General features: G+C 40.2%; 1 protein-coding gene and 1 long non-coding RNA gene across 6 annotated transcripts in view; one reads left to right on the forward strand and one right to left on the reverse strand.

The window, feature by feature from the left end:
* LOC128851280 (uncharacterized) overlaps window positions 1-21,639 on the reverse strand; it is a 37,864-nt gene that overhangs the window by 9,609 nt on the left and 6,616 nt on the right. The gene's annotated exons all lie outside the window — the stretch shown is intronic.
* The window catches only part of PHACTR1 (phosphatase and actin regulator 1), a 321,265-nt gene continuing 311,294 nt past the window's right edge, over window positions 11,669-21,639 (forward strand). For 2 of the 5 annotated variants that reach the window (XM_054059098.1, XM_054059103.1), the window contains exons 1-2: window positions 12,762-12,914; window positions 14,122-14,239. In XM_054059098.1, coding sequence (XP_053915073.1) covers window positions 14,179-14,239 — 61 coding nt within the window. In that variant the 5' untranslated portion in view covers window positions 12,762-12,914; window positions 14,122-14,178. Of the gene's footprint in view, window positions 12,057-12,761; window positions 12,915-12,997; window positions 13,176-13,380; window positions 13,603-14,121; window positions 14,240-21,639 lie in introns of those variants that run through there. The other 3 variants (XM_054059099.1, XM_054059101.1, XM_054059100.1) reach the window with 3 other exon arrangements.

A 21,639-nucleotide genomic window follows, 5' to 3' on the forward strand; every position in this document is an offset into this window, starting at 1 on the left:
ATGGCAAAACACAGCAGGCATCTCACTAATGGTAACAATCTGTCCTTTTCTCATGCTCACTTTGTTGTTGCCCTGTTTTCTTTAATTTAGGAAGCAGACCCTTCTCCCAGCAGCTTTTGCTACTGATTTCAATGAGAAAATATTTAGATGGTAAATTCTTTCAGGCAGGGATTATTTCTTCATCGCCTGCCCCAGTGGGACTTTTGAGCTATGACTACAGGCATTAGGGACACAGAAAGGCAAATTAGGAAGAAGAATAGTAGTAGAGTAGCACAAATTGTAAATTATTTCTTTCCTGAAGATGATTTAAAGCAGACATACCACAGTGTTTAGCTAAATCTCTCAGCAAAATCCAGAGCTGCAATGAATTGAGCTAAAAAATGCACCTAGGATGAAGCTGTCCCTTCTGATCACAGTAGAAGGAATCCATTCAGTTAATTACATCTTGGATATAGGATCTTCTCTACCTAGGGCAGGAATGTGTTCTTCGCAGCTGGGTCTAGGTTTAGGCAAGGCAGTTTCATACAGAAGTAAATTGCTGGGGAGGAAGGAAGCCATATAACAGCAGTGGCTGCAGAGCTCTTTGCCAGTGCTGTATTTGGTTGCTTGCTTTGCCAAGCAGCATTTGCTGGGGAATTTCAGTCCCTCCCAGAAATGATAGTTGCTCCCCTAGCCCCTTCAACTCCCTCTGTGGTAGCAGAGACACAGAGAAGAGAGACCCAGCACCCACCAGGCTTGTGGCTACCGCATTTGGTGTTGCCTTGCAAGGGGGGAGCTCAAGCCAGTCTATTTTTCACTTGCCAAGTTTTAGCTTTTATCCTGCTCTGAGTACTTATTAACCAGCCCAATCTGAATCTACACTGCTGGGGTTACTCTTGAATAAATTGTCTTTTTTTGTTGGAGAAGAGGGAGGGAGTCTTTTCACTGTGACTGCATGTCATCTTGAAGCTCTTCTATCTTTTCCTTTTGGAATCAGCTGCTCAATTTTGGACTCACCATTGCCCTGGTCCAACTTTAGCTGTTGAATGTGGTGACTGAAAGGAACAAATCAAAGTCATGGTGATAGAAGTCCTCAGAGAAAGATAATGAAAAGTCTGGGACTAGATGACAGGAATTTATTTATCAGAGAAATATGTACAAAGGGTAAGAGTAAAGAAGTTGAGTTGTGGATGTGAAAATGAAAGGACGTCTTATTGGAATAGTAATGACAAATAGGCTTTTTTTTTTCTTTTACCAATGCTGACAAGATCTGGCTCTGTCACAATTCTCCAAACAATTGGGAAGTCCAATATATTATTAAATAAATGAACTAAACAGCAACCTCTTCTGAGACGACAAAACTTAGTACAAAACCTTTGCAGAAGACAGACAGGGCTTGAAGAGCAGCATGCTTGAAATAGGCTAAAGAAATGCTTTAGTTCGAGCATCTCAAATGCATTCTTCATTAAGAAGAAAATGGTGAACTGTGTTCTTCAAAGGTTCTCACATTTCAGAATATCATGGTGGCTTTCTAGTCACCTACAGACTACTATAATTCTCCTGTTAGCAAATTGACTGAATACATTATTTCTATGTGAGACATTCTAGTTATAGTCTTGCTCAATTATTCACGATATGCACCAGAGGAAAAGGGAGAAAAGAAATTCAATTTGCAGCAGAGAAATTGGGAGATTTTAAGAAAAGAAATTATAACCCTAAGGGTATTGTTATACTAGAAAGGCCTACCAGGGAGGTTGTGCTGTCTTTCAAGGGAGGTTTAAAGTGTAGGTTAGAAAAACGTCAGTGAAGAATGGTCTTGGTGAGGTTAATTTTGCCTCAGTGCACGAGGATTAGATAATTTATCGAGGTCCCCTTCTGTCTTGTGTTTCTGTGAATCTGTGCTTCTGTTGATGTTGTTTGCTGTCCCATTATTGGTCTAGCCCATTACTCTGCTTGTCATTTAGACTGGAACTCTGCATTAAGTATGGCCTTCAAAGACTTTTTAATTTTCCAGCAATCCTTTTCCTAGAGAGCACACTACATCTCTCTCCTATTAAATACATACTCTCTGTGTGTTCCAGTCTTCACCTCCTCAGGCTTTTAGAATTGTTTCCAGCAAATTGCGTTTTCTCATAGGCTTCAGGCATTGAGAGGAAAATTACAGCCTTGTAGTGAAAGTTCACATAATTAAAAAATGTTAATGCCTCCCAGTGTGCACTGTTCACATGGGGTCAAACAGTGGGCTTGCAGAAGACGGGTGTAAAACACAGATTGATTTCAGTAGTGCCAGCATTTGGCCAAAGGAGCCTATTTTACATGGTAGAGAGCTGCTATAGATACTGCCCAACTAAGCCCCTTTGGTTAGAGACATTTTAATTTAGCCATATATTATATCTCATTTTCAACTAGATGATCTTTAAGGTCCCTTCCAACCCAAACTAATCTATGACTCTATGATTCTCATAAAGAGTGCATTTCTGTGGGCTCTTCATAAAAGCAGTGAGGAAAACAAAGCAGGATTACTCTGAAGTAACCTCTGGCGTAATATTTTTTTCTTTTGTTGGCTGCCGACTACATGCAGAGCCCCGGGAGAACAGCTTTCCAGCTTCAGTATCTCATCAGGTGGGAGAACCTAGAGCAGGAGGACAGATGGTGGCCCAGTTCAGACTCTAGTTGTCAGCTGGTCCAGCTCTGATGAGAAATTTGTTGTTGGATGACTTTGTGGGAAGTTGTCCATGGAACCACAGGATCATAGAATAGTTTGGGTTGGAAGGGACCATAAAGATCACACAGTTCCAACCCCACTGCCATGGGCAGGGACACATCCCACCAGACTAGACTGCTCAAGGCCTCACCCAACCTGGCCTTGAACACTTCCAGGGATGGGACATCCACAAGTTCCCTGGGCAACCTGTGCCAGTCCCTCACCATACTTATTGTGAAAAATTTCTTCTGAATGTCTAACCTAAATCTTTCCCCTTCCAATTTAAGGCCAATCCCACTCATTTCTTGCATGGCTTACTGGCAGCAGCCGTTCTTATCCTAATACTAAAACATCTTCAATACCAACTTCTTGTCACAGTCTGTGAATTTCAGTTTAGGACCTGATCTAAATAGAGAACCAGTTTTATCTGCATGCGTTACAGAACTTAGACTGAGCTGTTTATATCGTGTATCTACACAAGCCAAATAAGAAGTAAGTGAAATACTTCTTATCACAGGGTTACAGCCGGCATGGTGTTTTAGAGCATGTTGTGCTATTCACTCCATACAGCAATTGTCTCCTCCTCCCTTTAGACCCTATCCTACTCCTTTTGAATGCATTCCTGTTTCCATATCCCCATCAGTTGTACTTTCAGAAAGATCACCTTTCTTTTGGTGACAGACCTTGTAAAGGGATTGTCAGTTCCTCTTAACTTTAGTTTTCTACACAATTCCTTTGCTGGAAAGGTACCTAGTTAGACCTTCATCTCATAGAAACCTGTTAAGAGGCTATAGATATTTGCCAATGGCCTGTGTCTGTGTGCACTAGGGGACTAGCACAAGGAAAGAGCAAGAAATATGATTTAGAGGAAGCAGCTAGTCTTGTCTGGCTTCAGTCACCATTGTAATGGTGTTGTGCCCACTTATCTCCACTGCAGGAGCTGAGTTTCCTTTATAGTCTCCAAAACAAAACATTCTCCTGGGTTAGTTGGTACTTCTCTCTTTCTTGCTCATACTCAGCATCTCGAAGAGGCAGAAAATTCTGCATAAATTTTCATGTTTTCTCTAAGCCTGCTTATAAAGCTACTCAGCCTGGTTTGTAGGTGATACCTGTCCTTGCTGACCGGTGATTGTTACAGGGCCTTTTGTTTGCAGAGTATCATACTGTAATAAAAAATAGAGTAGTGATGCCTTTGCCTCAATTAATATATCTCTTAAGTGGACCCCTTTTATACTTGAAACACCTGCTTGAGATACCTGGGAGAAATTCTGGCGGTGTCTGTAAAGTTCTTGTTAATGTTATAACAGTGACAAAGGTAGTATATTTCTGCTTGTCTCGTTTGTTTACATACACACACACACACACACAGAGAGAGATTTATATGTTTGTGTACCATAAAAAGATCTTTATATATATCTTTAAATCTGACCTACTTGAAAGTGAGATGCTTTTTGTGCATGTTTGATACCTTCAAAGAGGGTAACAGAAAGAAGTTATTTCCTGGTAAGCTGGTAGTTAATAATGCTTTTTACTGTATGGTACTCAGCTCTGTTTGAAACAGGTATAGATAAAAGACATAAGGAAGAGAGAACAGTAAGGCAGGTATTTGGACAGCCAAATACTAACTGTTAAGTGAGTTCTCTGTTCCAGAAGTTTCACAGCACAAGCTGTAAGCAATGAATACTCTACATCTCTCCTTTCTGAAAGGAAGATTAAAAAAATCTATATTACTTTTATCTTTTCATTATTTTTATTTTAATATTTTAAGCCCTGAGTTTAAGCTGACTTTAAGTAACTTCTAAAGCTATAAGGGGCTAGGCAGAGGAAGGATTTCCAGAGACTGCTTCATAGCTTTTAAAGTTCTTTCTATGACAGAGACATCTGACTGCAGCCTGCAAAGATATTAAATACTGTCACCTCTGCTGGTTTGATCATCAGTGGCTGATTTCTCCTCTCTCCTCTTATTTTCAAAAATATTGTTAGTTTTAGTACTGGGCATTCCAAGACTTACAGATATGACTGTTCTGATGAGATATTTTTGGCCTTTAATAGTTTCCTCAACTGTTTTTTTTTCAAAATCAGTATTTTTTTAATGGTCACTTGAGCTTTTTTCAGTGACATTGAACCTTTGATGCATGTCACTTCAGAAACATTTTCCAAACATTGTAGGCGTCACGGAGCAATTTTAGCATAAAAAGAAGAGTATAACTAGAGATGGCGGGGGAGCAAATTACATTTTGTATATATAGTATTAAATGCTTCCATTAGTTGCCATAGGGATGGGCAGAAGTTGGTCTGAAATGACAGCTTTTCTGATGCTTGATGTGTTTAAAAAGAAAACACTGGAGGGAGGGGTTTTTATTGTTATTATTACCCTGGGAGTCTTTTATAGGGGAGGGGGAAATGCAGTGGCACTATGCTAAAAGTCTAGGCATCACCTTCACCTCTCTGCGGAGACACTGACCTCTACAAAACACATATCTTTGTAGCTTCAGGACTGTGATTCCACAGCTGCTCTGAGCTTCACATTTCCTTCCGTTCTGCAACACGGGAGCTATCACTGCAACCCCTCCTCCGGAGCAGTATCTGTAAATCTGCTGCAGAAGAAACCCAAGGAAAGCCATGTCCTGCAATTACTGCTGTGCCCACTCTAATTATAACAGACCTGGTGAGACCTGGTTATCAGACCAGGCTTTTCTGTTTGCTTGTTTTAACATTCACTTGGCTTGAATATTGGAAATGAACAGAAAGTAAGCCCTGGATTTATAGTTACACTACGAGCTCCCACGCAATCACATCAAAAAGAGGTGCAAGCTGCAAATCTCAGCACGTGATCAAAGCCTGCAGCCCCACAATGTTAAAACTGTCATTCATCCCAAACGTGACCAGGAATAGGATGCCAGCTGTGCAGTTTGCTGGCATTCAGGTCCCTGGAAATTTTGTGTGGACGGTATGTGCACCAAACAGGGGACCTTCACTTGGTTTGCTAACCAAAAAGATGTGTTTCCGAAATTACTACTACATAATATGCAAATGAGAGTTAATAAGGAGGCTTAATATTATAACTCTCAACATTTCTGAAGACAGTCCATAAGAGAAGGATCTGGCCCCTAAGGAATGGAATTAAAGTACTACACTTACTGAGTCTAATCTAAATTCACTGGACTTTCCACTGATTTTTAGTAAGTTTTGAAACAAGTACCTGCGATATGTTTGTTTTTTTTTTTTTTTAAATGTAACTTCTAGGCTGTGCCACAAGCTCCTGTTTTCTTCTTTCTCCCAAAAATCTTTTACTAAAATTATTTATCAGCCTGGGGGCACTGAGCAAACATTGAACTTAATTTGGAGAAGACCACCCATAGACTGTGAAATGTCATTTGTCAAGGCAATTATGTGCAGTCTGTACATGCTGTTCTGGCAGTTCATGGGGATACACTTCAATAATGTGACTGTAGCATGTCTAATAATCAGTGAAATTTGGGCAACAGAATAAGTGCGTTATTTTTCTTCTCGACAAGGTTGACTGAAAATAAGTACAACCCATGTAAAACACTGGACCTTCCTCAGCTGACTTTGCTTTTTAGAAGCCATCTCCAGTCTGGTGTTCTACTCAAAGACCTGATCTTCTTTCAGGCTGGGGTAACTGGAGAGGATCTGTGCTAGCTGTTCTGTAATGGAATGCAAATTTGTTGTTAGTCCTACAAATTCCTACTGAAGGTGCAAAAAGGTTTCTCTCAAAGGCAAAATTGAGAAATTCTTTGAAGTCACGAACGGCACTAAGAGCTTTAAGTATTCTCCAGTGCCTGCAGTGTATGGTGAAAGAGGAGGAGGATGTGGGCAGAAAGCAGGCATGTCTGAGGAGACAGGAGAACTAGCGTAGCCCCCATCATGCTAATAGAATGTGTAGCTGCAATATGCATTCTTCTTTTAGGCCGTACTTTTGCTACCAGGTAGAAGTAAATTGACAGTTCTACAGTCTCAGTATTGCTAAGAAAGGATCAGGTTCTTCTGGCTTTTCTTCTTTGTGATTGTTGATATTGCATAGCCCAGCATTATGCAGGATCAAATCCTTCAATAAAGTACGGAAAGCACAGCCATACATACTTGCATATACTTACACATTTGAAATGCACAAAAGTACCCAACTTGTGCAAATGTCCAACTTGTGTCCAAACTAGGTTAAAGGTAAATGCAAACTTTGGAATAGCTTCAGTAGTGAGGTACAGTAATGTGTGTTCAGGAATACTTAAGATATTTGGATATATAGAAGTCCTACAAATATTTTCGCTGTAAATTATATGGCTCCACAGTAGCTCCAGAGTAGCACAGGGTAGGAAACATAAGATAGGTGGAAGTTTTATTCCTAGGGAAGTTAATCATAAATAACACAGGTCAAACACTTTTGTAAACTGTGTTAGAAATTTTGATGGAGTTTCGGAAGGATGGTTCAGTGTAGAAACAGGAAAGGAGATGGATTTTTATGTAAATTATTTCAAGGCTGGTATTCATATGCATTTTTTATCTACTTCTGCAAGGTGTCCTGTCAATATTTAATTTCATGATGTTATTTGAGGACTATAACTTATAATTTTATTAATACTCCATAGTTATGTCTTTCCCTTACATAAAGCCAGTTGGCATGAAGTCATTTGAAGTTGTTCTAACCAGACTGCAATTCCTAGATTTTTATCAAATGTAATCATGTTACTTCAGAATTGTTTATCCCATTTACAAACAGCAACCAACTGAAACCAGGTTTAGGAATGATCCACTAGCAGTGCAATTTCTCAAAGGCCATCAGGAGGCTGTAAGCACATTCATTTGTTTCCAGTTTCCCTGTGTTGGGTTTCCCCTTCTCTCAATGAAGGTTAAGACTGAAATCATTCATGCCTTTGTTAGCGCAATTTGAAGGCATTCCCTATTACATTTTTGGCCAGCCATACTGGCCTTTGCATGAGAGATAGCTTGAGCGCTGGTGACTGCTTGGTCCCAGGAAGGCATGGAAGATGGACAATTTTGCTGTCTATCTGTCATTGTTTCCAGCTACCCCTTTGAATCCTTCTGCAGTTCCTTTGCTATTACTTCTTGAAAAGTGAGTAGCAATCCAAAAAGGATGCCCCACCAGCACACACCAGTTTTGAAGGTGGAGGCAATAGAGGAAGGCTTACCCATAAGATCTGTTTTACTAATTTCACCCACTTTCCCTGCCACAGCTCTGCATTTCTCTACTTTCACCAAGTCACCCATGGGAATGAATTAGGGAAAGTTCCACTTCTTCCATTCTGGTATAGTTTGCTGCAGAAAGAAAAAATAATCTGGTCATGTAATTGAGGAGGATGACAAAGGTCTAGTTAATGCAGAAGAATTTCTGCCTGTATAAGGACTGAAAGATTAAGCTTTAACATATGTGCTCTCCCCAAATCTCTCTTCTTTAATATGTTTATCATATAATTATGACTTCAACTTCTCCTACCTCAAATGGAGGCGTATCAAACTGCCATATATTATCCTAGAATAGTTTTTCTATGCAGGATAGCTAACCTTTGTTATCCATGAAAACACTTTTAATATTTTCTCAACTAGCAACTTCTTGAACTTCTTGTTCATGATGCAGGATGCTGGAGTTACCTCTTTTCATGCTCATCCCTTCTGCATTGGAATCCATGCAGTTCTCATTTCTGAGCTAAATAACAACAATGTGACCTTGATGCTATGAAAGCCCAGATCAAACCTTCCACTGATTTCAAGAGCCAGGGCTACATTTATGCTCTCTTTGATGTTTCTGGATATTGATAATTTTTATGGCAGAAGCATTAAAATTAATACCTCTACCCTGGGTGTGCCTCTTCTTCTGGACAACTCTCTTAAAATACACAAGTGCTTTCAGTCTGAGGATCCCAAGATGGAGTTGTACAAGATACGTAGAAACTTTTGAAAGCATCAATGTTAGCCTCTATCACTGTAAAGCATCTGCAACCCCGATTTGAATATTTTTGTGTTTTATTGTATGTTGTGTGCATCATAATATTTATCTTGCATTACAAGTAAGAAATGGAGAACATATTTGTGCATTAATTTTGCTAGCAAGCCTCTCTTTTTAATAGATCTAAGCACAAGACTGATAATTATAATTTCAAAAACCCCCATTCTTCATAGCTTAGGGGCTTAAACTGTTATATTCTTCCTTTATTCTGAATGTATCCCTCAGGAAACAACTCTCTGTAATAATCACCTTGCCTACACTTCTTCAGTCACACATTACATTCTCTCTCCCACTTTCTTTCAGGTTAATATTAGTGTTTGTCAGCAGCAGACCTTTTTTTTTTTCCTAAGGCTCTGAGTCATTACAGTACCAGTTATGTTCTCAATAGAGAGTTCAGGGTTGAAAAAAAAACCCCAGCCCTATGCCTACATGTATCTGACTGTTAGAAAACCAGAAGGCTACTCACTCCTTTTAAATGCCAAGTGTTCAATTACTTTCCTCTTGAGGGTTGTGGGGTTTTTTTTTGGTTTGGTTTTCTTTTTCTAATTTGGGAAAAAGTCAAATGTGATGCAGTAGGTTACTTAAGCTCGTGAGGAGGAATGACAGCTTCAGATTTTCCAAAGTGCGACAGTTTTTTTCCAAGTATTTCTTTATGGTCTAGCTTACAAAGAGTCCAGTCTCAGTTTAGTCCTCCGTGGGGATCTGCGTGTGTTACAAAACCATGGCACCCATTATCCTGAATAGGGATCTGTGCTGATAAGATGTCCAGTTAATAGCAGAGGTTTTGCAAGTTTGGCCTCAGGGCTTGACAGGGCACAGGGAAGCATTCAGAGAGCTGGAGAGTACCGTTCCTGGTTCTGGCTGCTGTGGTCCTTCCCTGTCCTGCTGTTCTTTGCGAACCATGTCAGAGTACATATCTCAACGCACAGTGCATTAGCTCAAGAGCTGCACAAAATTTTCATAGTGAGCCTCAAGGATATGCGAGCCTGATCTGGGGATCACACTTACCTCAAAACTGATCTGTTTAACCTGAATGTTTTTGTAGACTTGTAGGCTTTTCAACTGAAGTGGAGGTAATGGATTTTCCTTTCTGAGGGTAGAGCTCTCTCCAGACTGCAGGTCAAATCTCAGCCCACATTACCATTCTAAAGACTTTGTAACTAGGCAGGTGAGGATTTCCCTCATGGTGATGAATGCCACAGAAGAATATAAATATAAATACAAAAGCAGTGTTATCTTTCTTGTTGCTAAGTACCCCCTAGTTGGAGAGACTTCTTGCAGCTGCCAGAACTGCTGTACTATAATTTAAAGTGAACTGCAAATCCCTGAGATGGATGAAGCTATCAAAATGGATGGTTGTGCAATGGTCAGTAGAGAGGCTGCTGGTGATTTCAGTGATGACACTTGTCAGTCAGGCTGGAAGATGACAATGAAGATTGAAAGGGTGATGGCAAAGAGGATCAGAAGGACACACAAATGGCTGAAGGACAGGTACTATAAAACATTCTCTAGCACATGAGGTTGTATTTTTTTCAGCTTTCTTCTGCTGGGAGATCCAGGTCCTCTAGAAACAAATGTATTCTACATTGCTTGGAAGCAAGCAGGATATGATCCTTGTAAAGAGTGAAGGACAGTGTTCTGTCTTCCATTTTTCCATTTATGTCTCTCTTTTGTCAGCTGTCGCCTTTTTTTCTCTGGTTTGCTGTTGAAGAAATATAGCTGGGCTAAACAGGCAACTGACCTCTGATCCATAAGTTAATGATCCAATAATTATCAGAGGACAGCTTGGAGAGACCTATTGTTCAGTAATCATCATGGTAAGTACAAACTCTACAAAATGCAAAGAGGAAGGTGCTAGCTATTCTTCAAGCTGCAAAGAAGGTGGCTTGCAGTGTTCTTGCTGTTTCTGCTTTAATTTGTGTTTAGGAATGAAAACGTTTGTCACACCTCTGAAAGCAGGAACACAGTTTGCGTAAACCAAGGTGGCATTGTGAGACACCTACTCAATCCCACCATATTTAGTGGAGTTCCCATGTAGGAACACCTAGGGCAGATTGTATATAGAGTTCATACAGCTCACCCTTATCTTTAATACTGTCTAGGTGCTTTGAAGAAGTATATAAGAAATCCTAAAGAGTGGAAACCCATGGAGTAATCTGCTCAGAGGGATTCTTACTTTTTAATTCTACACCAAAAAAACTGAAGGTGTATTTATCTTCTTGGATTTCTTCTCAAAAAGCAAAATATATATAGTTTTCTGAAATGAAAAATTAACCTTTCAGAACCACCAGTTTTGAGCACCAGTAATATTTGGTGGCAACAGATTTCAGAGGGCATTTGTACCTGATATTTTGAGCAGCATAACATCTGCAAATACAGGAAGACTAAGCCTTATTGCTTCCTGACACTTGTCTCGGCCAGAACTTCTGAGTCTAAATTTATCAAAGGATCACTTTATCACTGCCTTCTTCAATTTCTGATCCACTTCCAAAATCAGACTTTTGGGATCCATGCTACCTGCTGGAAGAAGCAGAGTCCTAGCCCACTTGTGAAGGATGATGCCCTGAGCAACTTAATAACTTGGCCCTTGTTAGCCCCTAATGCTTGGCTTCATCATGACTTCAAACAACATGCAGCTCCAGTGATGTTCAGCTAGATGAACTGCAAGCCACCAAGAGATAACTGTGTTGTATTTCAGTTTATTAACCAAGCAAGTCCAACTTCAAACCCATGAAAGGCAAATTGTAATTGGAAAGCTCTCGGTAGAGACATATTCTGCTTTCATGGTCTATGGATATGCGTGTTTAAGCTATCATACCATGACACTGTTCTATATGATTTATGTTTTTATTGATGCTTTGACTGAGTGGTTTGTTGCAATGTGCTGTTAAATGGAGGAAAAATCAGAAACTGCATCAGACAACCACTCTGTATTGCATTCTAGAAAATAGCTGGCAATTATAATTACTCACCATGTTTCTGGCTCAGAATAAAAGTGGCATTGCACAAAAACCACACTGAACATTCATCATGATTAGAAAATGCTCCATACCTTAGAGTGCAGTGGAGACATAAGAATAATTTCAAATGCAAATTAAATTGTGGGGGTAGCAAAGAGAACAGATAAAAGACAGTAAAACAAAGCCTTTCACTTCCCTCAAATTAGCAGGCTAATGTAGTATAAAAAAAAGCAGTTCTACTCAGATCTGTGCTAAGAGCTTTCATTTCATCATAATATAAAACAGCAGATCCGTCACCTTTCTCTATTCAGTACTCTTGATTTCGAGGTTGAAGTGAAAATTAGAAGCTGTTCATTCTGGCTCACAGACTGGGTTGCATTTGCTTAGTCTTATTCCATGGCAGTAGGATGGAAAGAGGTCAGTAACACTGGTAAGTACTTATCTCCTGCATCCGATTTTATTTATTTATTTTTAAAATCTTTCACAGTCCTTTGGCTTTTGATCAATGTGTATTTTCTGAAAAAAGCTACATTGTGTATTTTGTAAAGGCTGCATCTAACGCAGAAATGCAATGATTCCTCGCGAATGCCTGTATCAGATGTTAGAGATCCTTCAAGAATGAATGAATTACTTAAAGTAGGAATTCTGTAATAGGAAAGGTTTCTGGATAATCTATATATTTCATAGCATCACTGTAACATTTTGTGTGTTGCTTTTTCTGTCTGCCTTGTCCAACAACCTGTACCAGATAAGAAATGAATCTTTTCAAGATGTTGTTTGCATTATATGCATAGCAAAACATTTAACAATCTCATTATCCTTGTGGTAAATGATGAAGAAAGTAAGTATTTCACTTGCTGAAAGCAAATAATTAGACAAAAACATAATGCATGGTTAATCACTACGGAACACTTAAAAATATCTCAGAATGCAATGAAACAAGGAAGATCAGAGTGAAAAACAAATTCTTAAGGAAACGATGTAGATTTTTTTTTCCTTGGGAAAGTTTTTATCAAATCAAAACCAGGGGCTTAATTTTTCAGTATAAAGGGTGAGGGGGAGTGGGGGAGATGATCATAGTGTCACCTCCTGTTGCTAAGTAACAACATCTCCTGGCCATTTTTATCTGATAAAGGAAGTCCAGTTGACGTTATGCATTATTCATCAGAGTTCCAATCAAACAATCAAAATTGTTTGCTTACACTGGAGACATTTAGTAAGATCAAAGAAACCCTCCTTGCAACTACTGGAGCTTACACCACTGCCAGGCAGCTCTTAATACTCTGCAGTAAGTACCATTTCTGTTTTGGGAGTGCTACAGTAAAGTGAATGGCTGAGAAATTTTAAAAGTTTTCTCATCAGGATAGGCTTCTGGATTTTAGGAAGGACTGCACACTGATTAATGAAAACTGAATTGAAGGGAAGAAGGGAAGCTTTGGGATTCTAGTTTCTTGATTTTTGGCAACATAATTAAAGGAATTGCTTGAAGCAACGGACAGTCTCCCTGCTTAAAACCTTTCTGTTAGGTTTGCGTGGAAAAGAACAAGAGGTATTTTTGTTTGTCTTAAAATAAATTTGTGCAGTTTGTCTCCTTATGATTATCTGCCACAGCTAACTGAGGTGTGGAGGAAAGAACTGGATTGTGTGTTTTCTGCAGATACTGTTTTCTTATGTGAGTTGTTCAGAGAAGAAGAAAATGCAGAAGGTAGCAAGAACACTAGAGAAGGATCATGATAATGCGCATAATCCTAGGAACTCTGCCTGATAGAGGCAAACCTGATTCAGTGTGTATCTTGGACAGCTGTGATCCAGACCCTAGAGAGATCTGAGGTCCAGAAGAATGCCAAAAATATAAAACTTAGCTAAGAAGTAGTGCTATGAGTAGCACAGCATTTCTTTACAATTGCTCTTATCTTTCAAAACTGATGGTGGGATGTTCTGCTCCTACTTCTGCTCAGTAAGAGGGGAGAATGAAGGTAAGGTTGGCTTCTGATCATTTAAGTGGAATGAAATATCCAGAATATCGTGTCTTCTTTTCTAGTGCTGTGTTGTGGTGTAAGTGGCACAAACGCTATCTTTATGTAGTCTGTTACAGTAGTGCCTACTTGGAGGTCCTAGCTGTGGATCTGGCTAAAGGAAGTCCCTGCCCCAAGGTTTTCGGATCTTAATTTTAAGATCAACTGTAACAGGCAGGGGGATGTAACGTAATGTAAGAAATGGAGACTGTGGCTAGAATAAAGGTGCTTGTACTAGGAAGGTACTAGGAATCTTACTAATACTGCAGCAGTGCTTTTCTTTTATGTCTTTGGACAAGGATTTAAACCAAACATCCTAAAATAGAAAAGGATTCTTATGAAGTTCTAGCAATAGTGATTTGAAAACACTTTGACCCTAATATGCCAAATGAAGTACTTTAGTGACTGCCTACACAGTTCTTTCCACAAAGAAACTCACCATTTCTTTTTTCTGTCTGACATCTCTGTAATTTTTCCCAGGACTCTGATTGATCATTCATACCGGAGTATTGCACACAAACATAAACTTCCTTCAAAATGGACTACTTTTTGGATGTCGAGTCTGCTCAGAGACTGTTTTACAGTCAAGGAGCTCAAGGTAAGAAACTCTGGTACTGTCGCAGAAAATTACTATTTTTAACTGTAGACTTGAGATACACATGGCCAGACAAGGGCGAGCCCGTGTGACTGACCAACTGAAGTATACAGAGGCCACAGGGAAAGGCCTTCAAAATGCATGGGGTGTAATAATGATATGGTTGGATCTGCCCTCTCAGAGGATAAGGAAAAGCTAGGAAAGCTGTTGGGTGTGTGGCAGGAGCAACAGGAACTACTAAGATCCAGACTCCAGTCTTGCAGAACCCAAATGGACAGTTCAGAGGGGACAGCAGTGGCCCACTGCTTGCTGAGTAAGCCTGTAGTGTCGTTCGCCTTCCTCCTCTCTTATCGATGCTGTCAGGATCATAATCTTGTGTTTTTCAGTGCTGCAGGAACAACAGGTTTGGGGAAGCCCTGAGGCAGTCCAGCATGCTGTATGCAAACAGCAGGCTCTCTCTGGTCAGCATCCTTCCCTGTGAAATGCTGGACCCCACCGAGCAGCAGCAGCATGAGAGAGGGAAAGAGTAATCAAGCTTCTCTGCTTGAATGTTGTTGAGACATGTTCATGACATAAGTGATATTTTTGGTAAAGTCAGTTCACATTTTTCTCACCAGCTCTATTTTTGGAGAAAACTTGCAATTTCAGAGAGGAGGGTTTTTTCTGTTCCTTAAACTTTAAATTGAAGAAAACTAGAAGAACCAAGTAGTTCTACCAGCCCTTTCTGGTTTTATATGCTGCTAAAAATGCATATGGTTTTATATGCTTTCTAAAAATGCAGTTCAGTCTTTCCACTTCCTTCCCCCCCTTCCCCATTAATTTAATGAGTTGCTACTCTATTCAAAGTCTGGCTCACAGAGTTCTGCCTTCCCTCTGGAGGCAACTCTCACTGAGCAAGACCTAATCCACCCCACGGATGCTACCATTACAAGACACACAGGAGCCAGTACCAACTTTAACCTTTGGCTCAGCTGAGGAGCTGCTGCCTAAAACATGATGCATTGCCCAGCTGCTGCCCCAGTTGTTGTGATAGACGTTCATCTGTACAAGTCACAGAAAACCTTTCTTGTCACAATGCAGCCTTCAGCATTTGCTTCTGTTGTTCAATGCAAAGCACCTCAAAATCAGGGGAAAAGATTGGCTGAGGGCAATGACTGATATTGCTGGCTCTTTCTGCATCTCCAAAATTCAATGGGCACCTGAGAATTGCTACAGAACTATTAGAATAAGTTACTTGATATGCTTATAGCAGCCCACGCCTTTCTGTTCCATAGAAACTAAAATTCAGGAATATACAACTTCCCGCTTTACAAGCTATAGCAACTTATTAACAGCATCCCTCTGCACTGCAAGGTACGGAGGGGAGTATGGAAGAAGTAATACGTATTCATGCACTGAAAGTCAATCACAGTAATGTGCACAAGGTGATTAATAAGGGTTGCACCTTACCCACACTTAGAGAAAATATGGTTTTAGCACATATAAATATAAAAATGCTCTTACTGATCACTCAGATGCATGATTTTGAAATTTTAACCTTAGCATCTGGTTGACTCTCTGTTTTAATGCAATTATTTAGCTTTTTTTTAAAGCAAACTGAGGGGGAAAATCCAACAAGCAGAAATATATCCCTTAACACGCAAGTCATAAGCAGGGGGCTGACCTTTAGATCTGCCAGGCATCTGTCCCTCGGCCAAAAAAAGTAAGAACCAGCACTGAGACCTTGGGATTTTTTGTCCCCCTGCTTGTGAACATTTTATGAAAGACATTGCTGATGTGCTTCCACTGTGTACCACAGAATGGTACAGAGGATCCCAAACCTAATTACCTCCACAACTGGAAACAGTCCATTGATATAAGAGCCATGGTGCATTTATGCTCCACCTCCTTCAACTTTTCACCACTCTCTTTGTTCCTTTTACTGCATTTTCCCCAGCTCCTGTCCTTCACATCTCTTAACCTCACATGCTTGTGAAACCTCTTCCACAAACTCTAGTATCATTCCTCGTCTTCATCTCTCTGTGTTTGAGGTCAGCTGCTTTCTTACAAGCTGGGTGCCAGCAGGGAAATCATTCAGGCACAGAAGTGACAATGCTTCTGCTCTAAGTTCTGAAATGCTACAACAGAGCAGTCCCGTGGCAACAGGAGAAACGCCTGTGATGAAGAGTGGATGGACAACTCCACTAGGAATAGGTGTGAGAGATTACATGTGGCCTGTGCAGAGAGAAGTTTCAAGAGGCTTTCACTGTCTAGGGTAGCACTAAACACCTCTGAGGTGACAAAGATGACTTCAGCAGGCCAAACAATAAACCTCTGGAAGAGTTTCATCATCAAAGTTTCCTGTAGTGAATGCCTTTATCATCATCCTTAGCCCCAAACTTCTTGATGGTAGCGTCCTCTTCCTCTGAGCTATCTTATCCCCCTGTACACAAGGAACTCAACCCTGTCCCAGTGTGTGTTGATGCTGCCTGTACAGCTCTGATAACTCCTGTCATCCTTGTTACTTGTGCCAAATTTTAAGGCTGTTTCCCACAAAACAGGCATTTCTGTATGAGATAATGGCATGATGTCGCCAAACACAGGCAAAAATAACATATTTCTTTCCTTATCTGCCTTCTAAGAAACAGTTAAACTGTGTTTAGCTATAAATTTCTGAAAAATCAAAAAAACCCAAAACCCAGCCCACCGAATGTGAGGCACCCATGCACCATAAATAGCACTGCTATTGTGGCTATTCTGGAAGTGAATAAAAGGTCTGCAAGAAAGCATTGTCACCAGATCTACCTAATAGGATAACAAGTAGCTATTTGATGTTAATATAATAATGTGATGCTATTAGCAAATCATGCTATCAAAGAGTATATATATGTGCATTAAAACTGCATTATGACAGAACTGAATGGAATACTACAGTATTCTGCCATTTAATTAGAAACTACATCAGAACACATTATATGTATTATTACTGAGTTAGATACATTATTAGTCATTGCATTCCAACGTGCTCTGTTTGCAGACTATAGAATGATGGTTTATAACCCACTTACTCTTTCTGTGAGATTTGAAGATTTCTGCCTTTTAATCCTCTGATCTTCCAGATCAAGAAAATACCCTCCTTTCCAATGTTTTCACATTAACAATATGACAATGTTACAATGGCAGCTGTAAAGGACTCATTTTTCTCTGTACCCACTCCTTGTGGGTGGAAGAGAAGGGAAGGTATAGGACAGCAAAATGTTGGGAAGGCACTCAAAGAGCTGCGATGGCATTACTATCAGATGATATCAAATCCCAGCTGACCTCAGGCCTTGTGTAGTTTAATGTAGGATGTTCTGACCTCAGCAAACAGACTGAAAGAGGATTTTCTCCCCCAGCAACTACCTAGTTTCTATCCTTTGCCGCCTGCACTAATCCTCACACCTCATCCCTACCCCTGCAGAAAGCTGCAGAACTGTCTTTGCTGCTGTAGGGTAGGAGGAGAGACGTGTTACCTTATCAGCTGTCTCCTCTCCCATCCTCTCCTGCAGAAGCGGACATCACCTCACTCCTGTGGGCTGGGTGCAGAACAGAGGGTGTGGCCATTTGGGCTGCATCTGCTGTTCAAACAGCTGTTCCCTGTTTCCTCCAAGGAAAGTGAAGGAGGAGGGATGGAAAAGTCACAAAAGCTGGATCTATCAGTAGGATTATCTAGATTTAGAAAACTTGGTAGATGAAGCCAGCTGGCTGTAGTCTTCAGATACCAGCCAGAAATATCCTAAGCTCCGCAGCCCTCCCCAACTGTCTCTTCTGTGTCCGTATGTTGGGATCTAGGAGTTGGGGAAGTGTGTTTGCCAAGTGCGTAATGCCTTGCGTAATGAAGGAAAAAAGGCATTGTGATCTCCTGCATCAAGCCCCTTGCCTTAGGAGAGCCCAAATCTGAAATCTAGAGCTAGACCTTTGAAAAAATCTTTTCCCTTTGAATTGTGTAGAGGATACCAGTCATTGTTGCATGTAACTGTATTCTAAATACAAATCTACCGCAGCTTTCAGCCATGAGGGCTGAAAGTATATTACGGGGCCTGGAACAGGATTCAGTTCTCTTTAGCCTTAGGTGTCCTCAGTGAAGATGTTTCCACCTATGATTTCTCAATAGCCTGGGATTTATCAGTGGAGAGAAACAGTAATTTTAAAAGCAGGGTTTATCTATTCTCAGACCTCTTCCTTGGGATACTATAAATCATGTCTTGTTCTCTTTACTGATTATGAAAGCCTAGGTGACTAACTTGGATGAAAGACACCTGTGCTATCGGCATCTGTTTCCATAGAGGAATCACTTCTTGACAGGCAAGATAGGACCTAATTCAGGAAGCGGAGTAACTTCCCCAAAACAGGTCAAGTTGTAATTCAAAACTATAAATGTGCAGATCCTGTCTCAGCTGTAGTCTGCTTTGTAGAGACATCAGCTTTGATCTTGAAGTTCTACTTGAAAGAAGTTATGGTTGCAGGCAAGCAAAGAAATACTTCAGATTTGACAGAGCTGAGCAGGCTGGTGCTGAGGAGCAGCACAAGCAGGCTACTCCTTAAAGGAAAGTGAGCCAAGCGTCAGCAAGATGGGCAGAGGCAATGGCCTTGCCTACAAGAGCTAATGCACTGCATCATATGAGCAGGGCAGGTCCTGTGACCGCCACCAGGTTCAGCCAAGGGTCCAGATTATCAGACCACGATGATAAAGCAGTTATGAGACCAAGCAGGACATCAAGTCAGCAGTCTGGATGTGGATCAACGAGGAACATAGGCAGCCACAGGCATAGCTGCAGCCTTGCTCAGCAAGGGGGCAACAGCTTCAGTGTAAACATAGCTCCCCAAAAGGAGGGAGAGAGTAGCTCTTGAGGTTTCTTGCCGCTTTCTCAAACAGTTCCAAAGCTGGTCAGGGCTTCTCAAACCACTCTCTCCAACAGCTGTGCCGTGTCAGAGAGCCTGCCTTGAACATGGCCAACTTAACTGTGTACAGGGAGTGCACCCAGGGCCCTGGTACCTAGCCCTCACCTATGGTTGTTCAGGAATAAGAAATGAGGAACCATTCTCTTTCACTGTATACAAGCGGGTGGGGTTCCTTGAACAAAGTCTAGGAGAAAAGGATGACTTCTGCCCAGTACGTTATAAATGAAGGCTTTAGGTACTGTCATAAAAAGAGAGTTGCCCACTGCAGACTATGCATAGCACTTTTGAGTCCTAAGACTTACCCCCTCTCTTGGTGCCTCTACCAACCGCACATCACAGTCTGACAGGACAGGCTGGACAACATGCAGGATGTCAGGATGCCATTCTGAGCTGCGTGAGTTCACATTTGCACTACAGTTGGACCCTCCAGTCCCTGTTGGAAGTCTGGGCTCTGCTCTCAGGCATCTTCTGACTCAAGGACAAAATCTTTTCTTATTTCCTGGAGACCTGTGCATCCACTTTCCACTCTTATTTCATTTCGCACCAGCAGGGGGCACAGAGCTTAAAATTAATAGCATTAATTGAGTATTTCCAAAATGCACCTATGTATCTTGAATTTGCTTGCCAGTCCATTTGGCAGGATACACTGTGCATATTTAATTAACTGAACAAAACTCTCTTGAAGGCTTACCTTAAACTGTCTTTTGTATCTATAAATAATTTACAAATCCACTTACATTAGGTATGTTTTTGCTGGTTGCAACATTCCTGCAATCTATTTGATGAATGTAAGGAGTGAATAAAAAATATGGGGTAGAAAAAATATGGAAATAAAAATACAGTAAGTACGGCCAAGGGATAATGGATGCACAAGACTATACAGATACATGGGGAATGATTGCTCAATAGATTTCAGGATATCCTCCTCGTTGATCGGTTTTCCAGCTTTAAAATAATAAAATACTCCAAGGTATAGTTTTAATTCCACATTTTCCCCTTACACTTTGTCTCCACAATATATTTATTTCTCTGTCCTTCACTTTTGTTCATTTATTTTAATTCGTACAGTGCTGACTCATTCTAGCTATTTGACTGTAATCACTGCTGACTACTCAGTGCTACTTCCCTTCTGCTTTTACTTATTAAATTATGTCCAGTATTTTACAAAAGAGTATTGCTGCAGTATTGCCAGATCCTAATCCAGAATGATTCCACTGCAGACATTGCTTGTGTAAAGTAATATTCGAATACTCAACCCACCAAAAATTTAATGATTAATCCTTCCTATAGATTAACATCCTTTCAAAGTTATGTTATTTTGCATGTCTTTTCCTTTTTTTATTCATCTGACGTCACTTGTCCTTAGACTAGTAAGATTAATAACAGAAGAATTAGTAACAGCAAATGTGCATTCCTGATGTCATTTCCCTCCCATTAAGTCCCAGGAAGTAACTGATCAACACCAACATTTTCCTATCCTCTTTAAACTCTTTTTTTTTTTCTCTTTTGCACCTCCTATTCTGGCATATCCCCATTATCAAGAATTTAACATCAGGCAACTGGGTGCCATGATTGCAGAGTCAGGTAGCCTAGCTTCACCAGATGTGTAAAAATAGATCCTAATCAGTTGCAGTAACTGCACTTCAGCTACTTTTTGTTCATTTATTTAAATATCAAGTCAGCCAAATTAAGGCCTGTAGAAATGAGTATCTTCTAATTCTGAGCAGCATATCTGAATAAAACCAGGATGCTTGGGATCCAGTTGTCTATGACGCTAAGTACAGAAAACTTTAGAAAACCTATGCATGGATTACACTTGAAAAAAAAATTCTGAAAACTTTATCTAAATTTTCTGTTAAAAATTAATTTTAAGTAACCAAGCCCCTACTTGCCCCTATTTCATAATAATTTAGCTGGTATATTTATTCTTTTTTTTTTAATACTCTGTTTTCTGAAGCCTGTGGCTTTGGACACAGTGGCAAAGGAACAACCATGTTTCCTCTAAAATGCTAGAAAAATGGTAGCTAGGCATCCTGTGCATACATTTATCCAAATATTACAAACCAGCACAAAGAACATGTATGTAAAAGTGGATGTCCTTTTGCATGTTTGCAACCCTCGGGCTTATGTTTGAATACCATGTATCTAAGTACTTTCTTTTGGATTACTAATGCCTATTAAACTGGCATCAAAGATCTCAAGAGTTTTCCTTTAGAGACACGGAACAATCCCTACACACATGCTTCTGTGTTTATCCAGAAGAAACAAGCCTATAAGCCATTCTGTCATAAATGACAAATTATGTCCTCTCCAGTGCTTGCACACATCTTCTACTCTCTTTCTCTCCTGCCATTCATAAACCATTTCCAAACTCTAATCCTTCAAATATTGTTCTTTATCAGTCGTATTTACAAGAAGTCAAAAGTGAAGTTGCATTAAATCAGACCAAATTTTTTTTTTTTCCTGGTAAACATCCATTTGGA

The sequence above is a fragment of the Cuculus canorus genome, chromosome 2 (assembly GCF_017976375.1).
Source record: "Cuculus canorus isolate bCucCan1 chromosome 2, bCucCan1.pri, whole genome shotgun sequence".
NCBI classification, from domain to species: domain Eukaryota; kingdom Metazoa; phylum Chordata; class Aves; order Cuculiformes; family Cuculidae; genus Cuculus; species Cuculus canorus.